Source organism: Gymnogyps californianus, chromosome 3 (assembly GCF_018139145.2).
Source record: "Gymnogyps californianus isolate 813 chromosome 3, ASM1813914v2, whole genome shotgun sequence".
Taxonomy (NCBI): Eukaryota; Metazoa; Chordata; class Aves; order Accipitriformes; family Cathartidae; genus Gymnogyps; species Gymnogyps californianus.
In genome coordinates, this window is record NC_059473.1 from 18,500,428 (window position 1) to 18,517,525 (window position 17,098).

General features: G+C 43.0%; 1 protein-coding gene across 8 annotated transcripts; it reads left to right on the forward strand.

Annotated features, from left to right (window-relative positions):
* The first annotated feature begins 1,686 nt into the window (after nucleotides 1–1,686).
* Nucleotides 1,687–14,830, forward strand: YPEL5 (yippee like 5). Of its 8 annotated transcripts, XM_050893538.1 has the most exons (8): nucleotides 1,703–1,750; nucleotides 5,359–5,509; nucleotides 5,614–5,678; nucleotides 5,859–6,010; nucleotides 7,305–7,374; nucleotides 8,241–8,300; nucleotides 10,805–10,977; nucleotides 12,670–14,830. In XM_050893538.1, the coding sequence occupies exons 7-8, from the start codon at nucleotides 10,837–10,839 to the stop codon at nucleotides 12,892–12,894; spliced, it is 366 nt and encodes a 121-aa protein (XP_050749495.1). In that variant the 5' UTR covers nucleotides 1,703–1,750; nucleotides 5,359–5,509; nucleotides 5,614–5,678; nucleotides 5,859–6,010; nucleotides 7,305–7,374; nucleotides 8,241–8,300; nucleotides 10,805–10,836; the 3' UTR covers nucleotides 12,895–14,830. The 8 variants fall into 8 exon arrangements, with proteins under 8 accessions (XP_050749496.1, XP_050749495.1, XP_050749497.1 ...); XM_050893540.1 differs by lacking the exon at nucleotides 5,859–6,010; XM_050893539.1 differs by lacking the exons at nucleotides 7,305–7,374; nucleotides 8,241–8,300 and having other exon boundaries at nucleotides 1,687–1,750; nucleotides 5,473–5,509.
* The last annotated feature ends 2,268 nt before the right edge of the window (nucleotides 14,831–17,098 follow it).

A 17,098-nucleotide genomic window follows, 5' to 3' on the forward strand; every position in this document is an offset into this window, starting at 1 on the left:
TGTGGACCTTCATATAGCTCCTGTGACGAGACTGAGCAGATCCACTAGGGACAAAGCTCACAGTTACTCAGTGAGGCACAACAGCAGATCAGGTCAATCTGTTAACTGGTCTAACATGCCCTGTTTGTTATTTCCTCCATTTGCTGGTAGTAAATGGAACCCCAGGCACGGTCTTTATGGCTTCTTTCTAATATTCTTAGCGCTTCTGTTGTCCCCATGCCATTAACTAAGAGGTGATTGCTGTCTGACAGACTGCTCTGACACTTTTCACTTCCTTTGCATGATCTAAAGAGAGGTTGATGACAGGTCAATGAGAAATGTCAATGCTCCGCTCTGTTCAGGATCAGGCCAGAGCTGACCGTACTGAAGAGATCTGATTTTTTGGAGGTCTGCCCAAAGCAAACAGCAGTTCTTAACATATCAATGTTGACCCATCACTGACTGTCTACCCTCATGCAGGCGGTTGTGTACCCCTCTACCTAGTTATTTCTAATGGTAAAAGAAAGAATCCATGCAAGAAGACACAAGCTGAAGAACAGCTGGGCATGTAAGTACGTGCTGCCTGCCATACGTTCACAGAGATGTCCCTTTGCCTTTGATGTGAAATGACAGAAAAGTCCTGCCAAGTCATTCCTTCCTGCAATTACTGCAGCTCCTCTGGTGATACTACATGGATAGACCCGGGAATCACTGTACGTGAAAAATACACTTTCTCTAACATGGATGCGATATTATTAGAACAGAAATCCTTCAAATGGCGTGGCTTGCCCAATAGGAGAAGGAAAAAACCACCCCCTTTCATGTCTTTTTCATAACCAACAACTCAAAAGGATTTTTTTCATTGTATATTGGCCAAGGCCGCTATTTATTTGCCAAGAATGCAATCTGTGTGTGAGCACTGAGCCATTAAAACTGGCAGGGAATTGATAACGCTTGCAGCCAATGGCCAAGAAGGGCCACAAACACTTTGCCTCTTTCTTCCCTGATCTTTCATCTCCATCACAGGCAATATTTAACGTGTCACACAAAGATTTCAACTTGAGTGGCCTGAAACACTGCAAGCAGTATCAGTCACAGCTTCACTGAGGTGGGAGTGTGGCTGACAGTCATCTCAGTGCCTTTCCCCGCATCAAACCCTCACAGGGCCTCTGGCACGGTGAAGGTCACTGCCAGGGCAGGCCAAGTCCCTGGGCACGTAGGGGCCTGTGGAGGAGAGCAGGCCTGGAGACAGTACTCCTCTTCCTCCCAACCAGGCCTACAGTGATGTGCTCTCGGGGCGCAGGGAGGCCTGGCCGGCACCCCCGGCGTGGCTCTGGCTTTCGGCTCCCGCAGCAAGAGGTGGGCGCCTCTGACAGGGCCGCTGAGGGAAGGGGGCCTGGGAGGCAGATGGCGGGAACGGAGGGCACCGGGCTCGGGGCGGCGGCTGACAGGCGCCTGGCAGAGGGGATTTGCCGGGTGGGGAAGAGCGGCGAGGTGCCACCCGGCTCCGGCTCCCCGCCGATCGGGGCCCCGGCGCTGAAGGCTGCCCTCACCCGCCGCCGTCCCGCCGGGCGCTGCCGTGAGGCGACCGGGGACGGGGCGGGCCGTGAGGCGGCGGGGCGGAGCCTCGGCAGCGCTGATTGACGTGCGGCGGGGCGGGGCCGCGAGGGGGCGGAGTCGCGCCGCCGAGCCGGAGCGTTGGGGCTGTGGAGGGCGGGGGGAAGACACCGGGTACGGAGCCGCCGCCGCCGCTGCTGCTCCCCTGCGCCAGGTAACCGGGCGGGGGGTCGCGCCGCGCCGCGCCCCGCACTGCCCAGGGAGGCCGGGGCGGGCCGCCGGCAGCTGGGGAGGGAGGTGGCAGCCGCCGCTCCAGGCCGCGGCACTGTGTCTCTCGGGCCGCGGCGGGGCCCCCGGCGAGCCGCTCCGGCCCGGCGGCGCGGAGGGCGGCAGCGCCGGCCCTGCCTGCCCCGCTGCGGCCCGGCGTCGCGACAAAGCACCGGCCTTCCCCCACTCCGTCCCCTCCTCCGTCAGCGTCTCCCAGCGCCGCCCAGCCTTCCTGCCCGGCCCTCCGCCCAGGGCCGGCACCGAACACCCCCTCCCCGCCGCGGCCACAACTTCCTCCCCCGGCCCCGCACCGCCGGCGGCGGCTCCCCTCCCCGGCGCGGCGGTGGCAACTTTTTTGGGCCGGTTCCTGTGCGGGGCCCCGGGTGGGGGGACGAGGAGCCGTGCCCGGGCCCCTCCGCCGCGTCGTCCCACCGGACGGCCGGGGGGGACCGGGAGGGTGGGCGGCAGAGCCGCTCGGGGGGGGGGGGGGGGCGGTGGTCGGCCCGGGCGCCCCTCACGGTGGCGGCGGCGGGGCCTCCCGTCAGCTGTTTCCTCCTGTTTGTTGTCAACTTGCCTGCGCTGCCGGCAGCGCCCGGCGGCGGCGCCGGGGGCCGAGCCGGCGGCGGTTGGCTGCGCGCGCCCCCGTGACGGCGCTCAGCTGGGGCCCGCCCCCGCGCGGGGCTTTGTGTGGAGCGGCGGCGGCGCGGGGGCAACGGCCGCGGCGCGCGCGGCCCCACCGCGCACGCGTGGGCTGGGGGTGGGGATCGCCGCCCCCCCCCCCCCCCCCCCCCCCCCCCCCCCCCCCCCCCCCCCCCCAGCGTGACGCTGGGCCCCTGCCGGTGGCGGTGGCCGCCGCTCGGGGGTTGGCGTCGCCTCCGCCGGGGGCGGCTCGGGGCGCGACGCAGGCCGGCGTTGCCGTGAAGGGTTACGGGGGGGGGTTAACCGCCCTGCGGCGAAGGCCGGCGCCGGTGCCACCGCTCGCAGAGCGTGGGTCACCTCCCTCCCCCCCCCCCCCGCGCCCACCCCCACCACCCCAGCCCTGTCGTTAGCGCGGGTCTACCGGCTGCGCTGCCCGGTTAGTGCAGCAGCGGTGCCGCTTGACACATCTCTCTTCTCCCTTCCCGATTGGAAGGTGCTCCTTGTTCACCGCTCCTTGAAGACTTACTCATCGCTGAAGCAGCCCTGAGTAAACCCCGTGTCCCTGCCTGATAGGTGACTATCACGGGAAGCCGGTTGTCAGAAATCGAGTGGTAGTTGTTACTTGCTTGTGGAGGTGCTCGCGGCTCGCTCAGCAATGAGCCAGCTTCGCCTGTCAGCTCTTAGGTTGGATTTTGCCCGTGAAAGTATGGATTCCCAGGGAACTGAAATATTTGGCAAGCGCTTTTTCGCTCTGGGAAAGGTTCTAGTCAAAGCAAAAAGGAATGCAAAGACTGTCGTCTGTCTGTTCATTTGTTACTCTGTGTACAGACCTCAGCTGTATTGTGCAAGCAAATACAGATTAGATTAATCCAGCATGCTTATTTAAGAATAAAGGCTGGTTTTTGGACTAATATAGTGATAGAATTTAATAAATTATTTTTCTTTATTTTCTTTAAACAATAAACGCGATGTTAGGGTTAGATTGAAGGAATAACAAAGCAAGTACACAAGTCTCGTGGGAGAGAAACACAGGGCATGGCTCTTCTCAAAGTGGTAGGCATCGCAGAGCAGCTCCTGATGGCAACAACTGATGGCAATAGATTAACCATTAGCATAACTGATGTTTGTGACTGATGGCAGAAAGTGAGGGAACTTGCTCCATGGTTGTAAAGATTCCCTCATGCGGCTGGTTCAGCTATATAGCTATATATAGAGCTATATATATAACTATGTAACAGCTATATATAATGCTTTTATGTGTAGACTCATTCTGGATATCTGAATTCAAGTAATGTTTGTGACAAACGGAACTGTCCATTTTTAAGTGTTACTCTCTTTTTCTAATGTTAGTCTTTAGAAATACTATTTGGAGGCTTCTGTCATCTGCTGCTTTCACTTCCGTAGTTGTGGAAGTACTTAACTTACAGAATGCAGACCTAATTGTTTATATATAGATTTTAATAATAATGATGAGTGAGTTTCTGATGTGGCTGCTAAGTGCATGAGGACAAAGGAAATTGTACCTCAAAGCCTGGTAGAGAACATGACAAGAACAGATGAGGTTTGTTACTTGTCATCTGACAGACTGAGGGTTGTACACATGCACACAAATATATATATATATATTTAGCATTCCCTCTGCTGGTAGTCATCACAAGCTTGAAGTAGTGTTGTCCAAGGTAGGTCACTGGTTCATGTTTGTTTACTATCATTTGACCTATGTTGAAATCTTGAGTTGCTCAGCTCTTGCTGAAATATGTAATTCCCTTAAGCAAGAGTTAACATAAAAATATCTTGTTAAATGTGTAGAGGAAATGCCTGTACACTGCGGATGTTTGGTAGCAAGGCGCTCTCTAATTTTGGAGCCTTTACCTACATTTAGGAGTTTCCTAGTTAATATAAAAATTTCTTGGTGAGATGCACTAAGGATATTAGCACCCTTTCTGCCAGTTGGATGTAGTTTGTATTGAAGTTGATCATTGTCTTTTCACCATTTCTTTGAAGTTTGTTTATTTGATTTTTATTGGGTTTTTTTATGACTCATGAAACCAGCGGTGTCTTCGGGTGAAGATTTGTATCACTTCAGCACTACAATTAATGAAAACAGAAAATCTGAATTAGTTTAGCTTTCTGAAAGTTGCAGAATGGATTAATAGGCAAACGTTGTCTTATCTGCTTAATTAGTGTAAGAATAAATTTCTTAAAAAAGCCAGGAAATACAGCTTTCTTAAAAACAGTTGAGGAATTAAGAGAGGAAAAGGGTCACCTTTTCCTCTCTTAGGGAAGGGAAAGGGGAGACAGGAAGGGAAGGGGAAAAAGGAAGGGAAGAAACCAAGGAGACAGGAATAGTTGCTGCTTTTGGACTCTGTGTAGTAGTGGGAAAGAAGATTAATCTGAGTCTGATACCATTTGTAAACTAATACTTTTATATGTTATCTGGCAAGAGTATTGTGAGGGTGTAAGTTACTGTGTGGGAGATGCTGAGATATGGGGGCTGTATTAGAAACAAGCACCTATGTGTACGGCTCTGCTCTCTGTAAACTTGAAACAAACTACCCTGAATTAGTGTTTGCATACACCAATATAATGTTATGTTAACATATTTAAATGGCAGTATCCCCATGCGAAGCTTTCGCCTTACCTAGAAAAAAGCCAGTTTGCAATAGAAAATTATACTACTGTAGCTTGCACAAGCGCAGTTTCATCCTGCAAGGCAGCCTGTTCTAGGCGGGTGCCGTGCACTGCATCTGGGCACAGCTTTCATTACTTTGCCAAAGCCTCTTCAGTCATACAGTGACTGTATTAACTTCCTTGTACAGTTTGCGACAGTAGCTAGATGGTTCTAATGAGCATAGCATACTGTTCCGGTTCACTTTCTTACTTCACATTTGGCTATGTGTGGTGCTTTCTGATAAGGAATCCTGCATGTAAGCAGAGGCCGGGCTCTGCTTACGTCAACAGTCGCAGAAGTCGGTGGCAGACGGTTGAATCTCAGACCTTCTAAGAGACTGACCGCATGTGTATTTTCAGATGCACCCCTACTTGTGAGCAGCAGAAACCTGGGAAGGTAAGGAGAAAGTTTTATTTTTTTTGCTTACCCAGTGATTCTTTAATGTGTGGTCTTGTGTAGCTGTGCTAAGTACTCTTTTTCCTCTTTTGTCCATCTCTGAGATGAGAAGAGGAAGCTTAAGCCCGGTTCCTGACATGTGAAGATGAACTTTAAGCCCAATTCCAGAGTAAGTACATGTTGAGAATGTTTTACTGTGCCTAAGGGAATGCATGGCCCTTTTTCAAGGGGGAGAGAGTGCTTGTTGTCTCACCATACAAAGGAAAATGTTTTTAGTCAGTGAAATGGTGAAAGAGAGGCTGTCATAGGTTTTTTTTATCCTTTAACTAGCAGCTGTTTTCTGTTGTAGATCTGAGAGGCAGTAGATGGTGCTGAAGCAACATTGAGGCTCCTGAAATATCCACAGTCCAGTGTGTACATAGAAAGTGCCTGCTGGCTCTCCCAAACGTTGATGGTGCTGTGTCTTCAAGAGATGCACTCTGGGACAAGAAAACACGGACTGTTAGTTTTAAAAATGTTAATAAATAATTCTTTGTGTTACTTTTTTGTTCTTTATTGCTTGTGAAGGTAGGCAGATTGGGTAGTACAAATACCAACCAAGTAGTGCTTCAGGTGGTTTCAGCTCTGTGTGCAGATAGTGGTCAAATTTAAGCTGTTGAATGTCAGCTCTTTGACAGCTGTTGCTCGGTGTTGCCAAAATCAACCCTGAAAGACAGGTGGAAGTTTGGGACCATACTGCTCTAGGAATACATATGATAGCACACAGCCACAGTGCTTGTGTTTCCTGTCTGTCCGTGCACTCACTGGGAGAAGCATGCAGGCAGGAAATGTTTCACAGTATGACTAAGAAGTTGTGTCAAGGTTGGTACTGTCAAAATAATGCGCTGTCAGCAAGCCTTACTAGCTAGGTAATCCGAGCTATCATTGATTGTTCTGCTAAAGGTCCTCTCAAGAATGCAGGTTGATAGTGGTGGTCAGGGTGCCGATTAATGACACAGCGGCATCATCTCTCAGTTCGTAGAAGTACCTGTCTCTTTGATCTGTGTAGATTTGACAAGTGGCAGATACTTTATATCCCATTAGTGAAAGTAAATAAGTCTGCCTTTTTTACATTGGAGCCATTAATTTAATATTACGACTTGTGTTTGGTAATTTGCATCAGGGCAGGATCACCAGGACTTCATCACTGACACATATACAACAAAGAATGCTTAGCTGACTTCAGAGGTGAAATCATGGGCCAAAAAAATCTCTGTTCTTTCCTTAGCATTCGGTTTTGTGAATAACCAAGATTCCTGTCCACTGCTTCTGAAAATTCTGCTAGTAGCATGATGGAATTGGTGTGATATGGTAGTGTCACTTTCTGGGGTTGTGAATAGCAATAGGGAACTTGACAGGCTCTCTGAACCAATGGAAGTTATTTTCACTGTTTCTAAGTGTAGAGAGTGGATGAATGGGTAAGTGCACTTCTTGCATTTTCCTCCCCCTAATTGGAGGATCTTAAGCTTTAGAAATGCTTTAATGTTTCACAATTCTTTGGCTTCTCTTCATTTAAGAGAGCCCTCCCACTGCCTATAAAAGCTGCCTATAAGTGGCTTTTTTCAGATCATTTATGTATGTGTGAACATAAATAGACACCCACACCTTTTACATGGGAAGTGAAAACTATAGGAAAAAAAATTACACAGTTATCTTGGGTGACTTTGTACACACCACTTCTCTATGTAAGGGATATGAGCCTGAGAGCAATGGAAAATTGCTTTCCCTTGTTTTGTTGTGCTTCTGTTTTTTCCAGTGTACAATGAGTATACCCTACAGGATTCAGGATCCTTACATAAGGAGAGAACAGTCTTTGTCCACAGCAAGTACCTTCTGAACTGGTCTTATAAGTGAATATTATGTTTTTAGCTTGGGGGGAAAAGAAAAAGGGAGGGAAAAGTGTGAAATGATTCCAAGTTGAAATTAACTTCTCTACCTTATATGAGAGGAAAAAGCAAAAGTTCCTTGTCAGCTTATTTAGAAAATTCATGATCAAATGCAGCATTTGAAGGCTGCCTTACTAGCAGTCATTTTGTAACGTTTTTCCTACTTTTTGCTGCCGTGAGCAGTAATATAAAGACTAATACAAGGTGACTAGTTTTATAACACTTCAGCTGTACCCTTACGGATTCATTGAAATCCTGTAGCAATCAAAACTGAGAGCTAATGATAGTTGTAGGCTGCTATCTATTTTGCCTGAAATCTACCGGGGGCAGTTAAGTGTAGAGGTTATTTTAAACGTTAGACGTTCTAGTAGGATTACATTATTTTAGCAGTTTCTTAAAAAAATGTCCTCAAAATCTAGACTGTTTTGACTGTTATAATGCAGATTATAGAATTTTATTTTCTAAATTTTTAAATGTGTATTTATTTATTTCAAGAATACATGTTTTCTTATGCACTGTATTCTGAAGAAAATTGTTCCGGTACCAGTTGGTTTATTAGATTCTGCTGTAACTTTAGTCTGAGTTCTCACAGCCTTGTGCTACCATGAAATGAATCTCACTTTGTCTTTCTTTTGGGACCCAAGTCTTATTGAAAGTTTCTTTCTCATTTAGATACTTGATGAGGTTACTTTCAGCTTTTTGGGGTGATATAAATAATTGAAGATTTTAGGCCTTGTATTACTAGGCAGGTTTTTCAGCCTTATGTCTTTGAACATATTTATTTATGCATTTATTTTAATGTTCAGTATCTTCAGGACTCAACACTTCAGTCCATGCATAACGCCATGTCCAGAAGCAATACATTCGTATGTCACTTTGACTTCTTTCTTGCTTGTAAGAATTACACTTGTGCTCTCTTCTGAAGTATTTAAATTTTGTTTTTAGTGACTCTGGGTTACTGCTTTTCTGGGTGCAGTAACATGAATTACGTTTTTAGATAGGTGATGTATTTGCGTTTTAAGTGTTCAGATGCATATTTTTCAAAATGGCATGCTTTGCAAGGTTAGTCTGTGTAATGGATCTGTTCTTGTCACTTACCAAGCTCAGTGTTTGTGTTGCTCTTGGTGAAAGAGAGGGATGTTTTTGAATTTGTTTTATGTTAACTTCTAAAAATACTGACAGGGTGAGCATTATGTTTACCCTGAAAGAAATACCCCTTTGGATGTTGAATCCACATTTACAATAACTTATGATCGGTTAACTGTTTTTAATCCACAATACAATCAACACAAAAATAACATCATCCAAAATTAGTAAGGATGGCACATGGAGATAGGCCAAGTGCCTTATGGGCATATCTGTCACAATTGCCTTTATTGCTTGTATTTGTGGTTTCTTCTGGTTGGAGACTTTGACTGTGATAACTTGTTTATTCACACTTATTGTCTGTTGATTTTCCTTCATGCTGTCACTAGTCACATTTTAATTTTTTCTTTTGCCCTCTCTTGCTAGAAAAGATAAAGGCATATTAGAAAGGTATAATGCTTAGAGAGATTGAAGGAAAACGCTTCCTATATTTTGAGTGGAATCACAAGGAGTCACACCCCTATCCTCAGCTAAGTCTTTGAAATATCTTTGTCAAACTCAAGACCTGTTTCGTTTATCCTTTCAAGAAGAGAAACGGGTATTGTATCACCTTTAAAGGAAAGAGTCATTCCATTGCTTTGAATTTTTATGTATCCTTCAGATGGGATACAGAAGACTAATAGTGATTTGAAAAACCTGAATGTAAGGAACTTGTGCTAAAATCACTCTGTTCAATACTAGGAATGCTTTTTATTGCCACACATTGTAAGAAAACAAAGTGGTGAAATAAAGCAATTGGAAAAAAAATCATTATGTCAGTGACTTATGATTTTTACATGTAAAAATGGTATTTTAAATTTTGTGTGTGCAGGTGCGTGTTTTAGTCCATTTGCTTTGTGCATGTCAGAGTAAGCTTTCAGAAAATGATCCCCTAAAACTTGAAATGCGTTTAATTTAGGTATTTGCGCTTCTTAAAGGCATTTGACATAGAATATTCAATTTGATGAGCACAAAATTTGATTAATTTCTCTATGAACTGCACACTGTCTCCTGCTCAGAAAAGTAAAACCCACATAACTTTAATACTGCAGTGTGTCACATTTGCTTTGCATCGCTGTGCATGACAAAAGCAGAGACAATACTCTTTTCTGATTCCACATCTGAAGCATAAATGGAGGTATATTTAACTTGTTTAACTATAGATGTTTAGTCATAAAACTTCTGCAGTTGGAATGGAAATAACATCATCATTTAATTCCTTTGTCATGTTATCTCATCCTTCGTGATTTAAGTTTTCAGCTGTCTGATATGTTCTGTGCCTACTTGCTAGTTAATATTGAGTTATTTACGCTAATTGGTATAAAGTTGGTGAGATACTTTAATTTTCCCAAGCAGTGAAGAGGTTTATTTATCAGGTACTGCAATCTGCTGCTATAAACTTTCTAAGCCCTCTTTTTCTGCTCATTGGTGTTGCTCAGGTATTTTAGTGATGATGCTTTGGAAATAGCTTGGGTAGATGACACAGTATTTTGTGTTTGGATTAGACAGCTTTAAATGTTTGTATATAAAACTGTCTGGTGTAAAGACTGGGTGGATTGTTTATTGTGTGAAATAGCATCCAAACCTTTCCTATGTTGTTATGTATATGAAACAAGTAAGTGTCAAGTCAAATACAGAAGCCCAGTCTGCTGTACTAGAAGACTAAAGCATCCTGGATGGTAGTGTTGTGTGGTTGCATGTCATAAATTGTGCAAAGCTGAGGGGAAGTGACAAAATAAATATATATTTTAAAGAGGGGAGTGACTAGGGAAAATTAAACCATAATTGTCTTGGTGACTCAATGTACTTCTCAGTGCTTCATTTCCCAGTGCTGACTAAGATGAGTGAGTCGTTGGGAATATACTGGAATGGAATTTGTGTTGTATTAAAGAGGAAGAGAAAATAGGAAAGAAGCGGAAGCTTTTGAGTTTTAAGAACTGTAGTGGTCTGCAAATGTCTGAACTATATTTTAAAGGTTTCAGTTCATGTTTTGCTCATTTAATGGAATTAGTTTGTATCTAGGTGTGTCATCTTATTGGTAAGATGGTCACTTTGGGAAAGAACTTGATGAGAAAGGATGAATGCAGTCTAAGTTCAGTAATTCTTCTATGAAAGAAAGAACCTCTGCAATCATTAGCAAATCGGTTTGCAGAATATTCTGCCATCTGTATTGGGTGTTTTGGGTTTTACTTTTTTTGCTGCAATGCTTTATTTGCATGTACATGATCTTTCTTTTTGCTTTCAGATCTTGAGTATAAACTTACGTAAGTTCTAAAAATGGGACGAATTTTTCTGGATCATATTGGTGGCACTCGCCTGTTCTCCTGTGCAAACTGCGACACGATTCTGACCAATCGTTCTGAGCTCATCTCCACTCGTTTTACAGGGGCCACAGGAAGAGCCTTTCTTTTTAACAAGGTTGGTAAGAAGCTGAGGGGGAACTACTATTTGTTTTTGAAAAGTGGGTTTGTGGGATATGAAACTATCATCAAAACTAAAAAACTTCTTGGCTAAAGTGTTGTGCAATTACTATTTTAATTTTTTAATTTTTTATTTTGTTCTAGTCAACTGTCTTTAAAGTCAAATTAGGCATTTACTGTTGATGGCAAGCTATCTAAATTAGTTTATCTGCAATACTAAAGGACTATAGAGGATTGTGCATATAGAGGCATCATGCCAAAATGCATGGAGTTTTTAACTTTGGAGACTTCTGTAATATGAACCTCAAATTCACCGAGAGAGTATCTTTTATCTGTCAAAGAGTTTCAAAGGCATTTGCACTTCGACTCAGTTAAAAAAAATAAGTCTAGATAATACTTTGTTTAATTTCTAAAATGCATTTAAGCTAACAGTAGTTTGGCAACTTCAGGTAAGCACAGTCTCTTTTACAGGCAATAATACTCTGGTTTGGTTTAGTTTTGTTTTTTTTAATTGATCAAATTTGATTTAATTCAACAGATTGAAATTTGAAAGTCATAACTGAGTGAATTGTAGCATTATTTATTAACCCTTCCATATAGGCTTGTTCATTAGACTCATTGAAAAAACAGTGATCATTCGTTGCTTTCTCACAAAGTTCCTAGTCATGTAATCATTGGTGTGTTTTGGTTTGGGTTTTTTCTTGAAAGCCATTTGGCCATTGGCAGAGTTGATAGAGGCATCAGTAATGTCTTCACTTAACTGTGCTTGGCCTTGGGATTTCTGGTATGCTGAATCCTGTCAGTAGTATTTATATGTAAGTATTAGGCTGCATAGCTATAAAAGAGCTGTGTATCTGATTTCTTTCTCATCCAATAAGCACTGGATCCTGGGGTTCAGTTTTTTCTTGTGTTACATAGTGGGATTTAATCACAGAAGTTTGATTTTTACGTTTCTGCAGTCAGAAGCCTTACAGCTGAAGCAGAGAGAGCAAGCCAGTCAGGTGGAAAGTTGAAAAAGCAGTGCAGCCCCATCTTTTAGAACCCTACCGCATATTAGCAGTTGGGATATAGTTCTGACATCAGTTTTTCAATGAATTATACATCCTGGTTCTGTGGTGTTGCTGCCTAAACAAGTTAAAAGTATATTTTAAACTGCCGAGATGGCACACAAAAAAAAGGTGAATGTTTAATGCTTGCATTCTCAGCCACTAAGCCTTTCTTTTTCTTAGATGGTTATTTCAAAAGCACCCCAAGATTTTTACAGTAGTACCTCTTTAAATATTTTGGTTCTGATTTCTGGGAATAAGTGATCACATCAGTTGCTAGAAATAGGTTACATATATTACAAGTGGATTAAAATGAATTAGTTTACAAGCTGTTCACCAGGAATTTCTCACCCAAAGTTGAACACAGTACTCTGCACTCTCGTACGTCTCGTGATAGCACTTCATGTCTCTCAGTTAAGCAGTGAGGGTTATACATCCCCATGAAGCGCATCTTTAAAGTGTTACCTTCTCAAGCAGGAGAGATTTTCAAGGGCTGTTGACTTACTACACTGCAGTTTTCAGTTCATGTGCAGTGCCACGGGCTCTTTACTCTTAAAGTGTTGATAGTCATGCACATTGTTACCAAGCTTTGCTCTAGGCAGACTAATCCTTTCTATTCCCTGTCCCCCGTATATTTGTATCAGGTGGTGAATCTGCAATACAGTGAAGTTCAGGATCGGGTTATGCTCACTGGCCGCCACATGGTTCGAGACGTGAGCTGCAAGAACTGCAACAGCAAACTGGGTTGGATCTATGAATTTGCCACTGAAGACAGCCAGCGCTACAAGGAAGGCCGCGTTATCCTGGAAAGAGCGTTGGTCCGAGAGAGCGAAGGATTTGAGGAGCATGTTCCATCCGACAATTCTTGAAGAGACTTGAGTCTCTTCTCAGGTTCTCTTCAGCTGAAACTCAAAAATAATAAAATCAACAAAAAAAATCTGCTTACATACACTGTCACCTTAGCATCAGAGTCGGATTCATGGACTACAGACTGGGAAAGATTGTGAGAGTATTTCAGATGGAACCTTCCTTTCTTTATTCCTTTTATATTTTACTTTCCCTCCAGCAGCTGTTTGTAGAAAGAATGTTGTGCAGATGCTGTAACTTTTTCTCTCTTGCATTTACATCTGTTAGATTTGAGATTGTATCTACAGATACGAGGGGCTAAAAGGAAAATATTTGGGGAATTTGTCTTTTGTTAGAGAGAAATTCAATGAGTTTTTTAGTTTGCACAAACTGATGTCAGCATAAAGTTATTTTAAAACTACAGATGTTTTTTAAAAAGTTTATTCCAATTTTTGGCTTAAGTTTTTAGTTAGGTGTTGGTTTTGTTTTGTTTTTTTTTTACCCAGTCTTTTCACCTGATTTGCTGGCTAAAGTAAAGAGATCCGAATTTGTGCCGAGTGCTAAAGGTTCAGTGTTGGTACAGCTTGGGCTGGCCCTTGTGCCATATTCTTGTTGAGGTTGATTGGTAGCACAGAGCCCATTATTTCTTGTCATTCTTGACCCAAAGATGTCACCATTCCTTGTTTATTTGTGAAGTCCCATTCACCATGTAAACTGGTGTTGATTGGAAACTATTCTTGAAATAGGGCAAAACTGCTTGGCTTTTTTTAACTTTAACTGATGTAACTTATAAGCATAGTAATATAAAATAATAGTTGTCTGTTTAGTCTTGCGTTGCTTACAAATCAAGCTGTGTTTGTAATGATAGGGATCCACTGAGAAACTACTGTTTCAGTAGTAATTTTTTTTTCCGTTTCTCTACTAATCTCATTAAGTAGACAGGGAATTGCAAATCTTAATTCTTCTTCAAGTAGCTTTCTTTAAACCCAGAACTTCCTATGTTAAACACAGCTGCTGTGTAAAAGGAGAAGATTGCCAGCATGTTTGTTCATGCCTCGAGTTATGCAATCTGCATCTCTTGAAAAGATTAACTTAAACAGCTTGTTTTCAAATGCTGCTTCTGGTGTTGAAACCTTTATCTTTCAACTTTGTTGAACCTTTTCATTGTGATGTTACATTTTTATCTTTCTGGGCAGCAGTACATGTCAGCCTAGTAGTAACCAGTGACTTGGATTCCCGCTTTCTTCTTGTAGAGGTCAGCTCTGTTTAAAACAGTGATTTTGCTTGCTTTTTTAGCAAAAATGCTCTCTGTTAACTTAACTCAAGGGTGCCCAAACACTTTCATTGTATCTTAAGCCATAAGTTAAGATCTCAAGGGCTGAAATTTATTTGAATGTTAGATATGTATGATTCCTTATCAAAGATACAAGTTTGTTTTGTTTTTTTTTTCTTATTGGATAAACTGTGGTCAACGTGAAATAAGTTACCCACAGACGTACAAGACGGGAAAAAAAACCCACCCAACCAAACACATCTGGGCTCTGACCTTTCAGAATAACTTTTCTTCACTAGCCACAGCTCCATATCTGAAACTAAAATGTGGAGGGTGACTATGCAGAGTATTTTTCTTAATTTTTTTGGTTGCCAAGTGGCAATTTGGACACCCCTGACTTGAATCTACTGCCTATTTCATGTAAAAGTAGCTTTATTATAGAATTGTCACATAGAAAGAAAACAGAGTAGATCACATACCAGAGCTGTGCTTGAATCAAGCTGCTTAAACAATAGTGTACTTGTGCCTCAAATGAATCAGTTTTTGCACTGAGTACAGTAGTACCCCATTATCTTGTACTTCTGTCCTTCACAGACCCTAAAAGCCCCATTAGCATGATTCTCTGCAGTACTTTTCTTGTACTTCTGACATTACAGTACAATAAAGTATGTTTTGTCCTGAATTGATATTTGCTGTTCTTTTTGAGTAATTTTCATGGAGTCTGTCAACTGAATGACATAACCTGTCTTCCATTCCCTACATTGAGTAAATCGTTGTGTTTCTACAGCAGAGTGACAAGCTGTTGATGAGCATCTCTCTCTGAATAGGTAGCAAAAGAGTGTACTGTTGATTTTTGGAAGGTGCTAAGTAAAGCTTCATGCATGCCACTTGGACACTTGAAAGCCTTCAATTTACTCCTGTTAAAGAGAAAATAAAAACAGGAAATTGCTCATTTAATGGAATTCTGGGTGCCGAACCTCTTTCCCTGTCTTTGAAAAGACCGCAAGCTAAGCAAAACTCCAGCTTCTGCAAGAAATGTGAAGTTTTAGCTTCTGAAATGGCTTGGGAATTGGGAATTTGTATATCTGGAATTCTGTGACCTTTTCTCTTTGTGTGCAAATGTTAGAGAGAAGCTGCCTGCTAGCAGCTGGTCAACTTCGTAAGCTGTAGCTGAAGAACTGAGGTGAGAGGATCATTATATTGGTGTAATGGAGCCTGAGGGGCTTATTCTAACTTATATTAAGACCTCTTCATTTTGGTAGAATGTTAGACTGAGATGTTAAAGATTACTTTCCCCAAAGTCTATGATTTGAAAAACACTATTGAGGTAAATTCTTTAAAAGCTTATGAGACTTCAGCAAGTCCACTGCAGCTTTAAAACAGTAGATTTTGGATTGCTCTTTTAGTCTACATGCTGTTCCCTTCCATATCACCTTGATGGCTCTGTGGGAGAGTTTAGCCTCATAAATTTTGACTGCTCCTTGAGACGCTTTGTGTGTGAATACAGATAACTTATCTGTAGGGAACAAGACGATTGGTTACAGTACGCCTAGCAACAGAGAAGACATTGCTATTTGGTGTTAAATGTTATTTTGTAGTATTGCAGTAGCCTTGGATTCCCAAACAAGGCATGGCTGGCACAGCAAAATGTGCCACTACAGTGAACTTGTGCCTGGCATGTGATGGTGAGCCTGTGCTGTCTTAGGCAAAGCAAGTAGCAAGGAAATGACAGTGCACAACAGGCTCCACTGTGTGTTTATGGAGACCTCAGAATTTGTGCTCTTAGGCTGCAGCTTGGGCTGAAGCTTGGGCTAGCAGTGGTGCTATGACTTTTGCCTAACGTTAGTTGTATTAGAGTTTACATTAGCCGCGCTATGATCTCATCCTGTAGTTGCAGTGTAGGTGTACCCAAAACTGAAGCATTTCATTAAAGCTGCTGACTTCTGTTTCAGCAAAACACAGCTTTGGGAAGATGAAGAAATTGGATGGTGTGTCTGTGGATTGAAAAAAGTATTTTAGTTATGCTTTCTATGGATGTTCAAAAGAACTTCTGAAATGCCATACGTATCTCCTGGCTGTGTTAGAAAAGGTAGCATTACACTGGGGTCTGGGGATGGCTATGGTCAGCTGACACAGGCTTATTCTTACAGGGCAAGCTTGTCTCTACAGATTTCTGCCAGAGCTATACGAAATAAAGTCAGCAGATCATCAGTGGATTAACGGGTAAGGAACCGGTGAAGCTGCAGTTCAGGACACAATTGTTGGGTATAAGGAAGAGGTGACAGGGAAGGTTATGGCGTTGATGTGGGAAAAGGCTAGCTGGTTAATCAGCCCTATTTTAGAAGAGAAATCTAAGCTGTGATGTTGCAGTACCATTCTGCAAAAGCCAGAAATAGTGTGTTGTGTTTCCTTCTTGGGTCTGCCTTCACTTCTTTAACAAAACAGTAATAAATAAAAAAAAAAAATCCAGTGAAGCTTAGTTTCCTGTGGATCTTGAGGACTTTGCAGACTCCCTGATGCCTGACAGGGATGAAATGCTTCAGACTTTTTAGTTTGCTTGGGGCACTGATTAGGATTGCTCTCCAATCTGGGCCCTGTTTTTGCAGAACTTTAAAGAACTAAGCGATTTGGAGGCCCCCCTCTTCATAAGCTGGAGTTAAAGTTGCCCAATAACCTCAAAAGATCGGTTTGAGTGGTGAGGAGGAGTATGACCTGATTGATGATGTCATTGTGTAAGCCTTTTCCTTCTTTCAGGAAATCTGAAATATTATGGCCAAAGAAAATGAGCTCCTGTCTGTCTCATCAGCTGTTACATGGCAAAGGCATTCAACAGCGTGGAGCTATTCCTGGTCTCATGGTTACTTCCCTCACCACCTCTCTCTGGTGTAAGGATTTCTGGTATGTGTAGGAAATTATAAGGGGAGAAATCTCATGTTTGCCTTCCAGCCTTTTGT

Coding starts and splice junctions, on each gene's coding strand:
- YPEL5 (XM_050893539.1), top strand. CDS start 10,837: ATGGGACGAATTTTTCTGGATCATATTGGTGGCACTCGCCTGTTCTCC. Junction 10,978..12,669: donor GAGCCTTTCTTTTTAACAAG/GTTGGTAAGAAG, acceptor TATTTGTATCAG/GTGGTGAATCTGCAATACAG.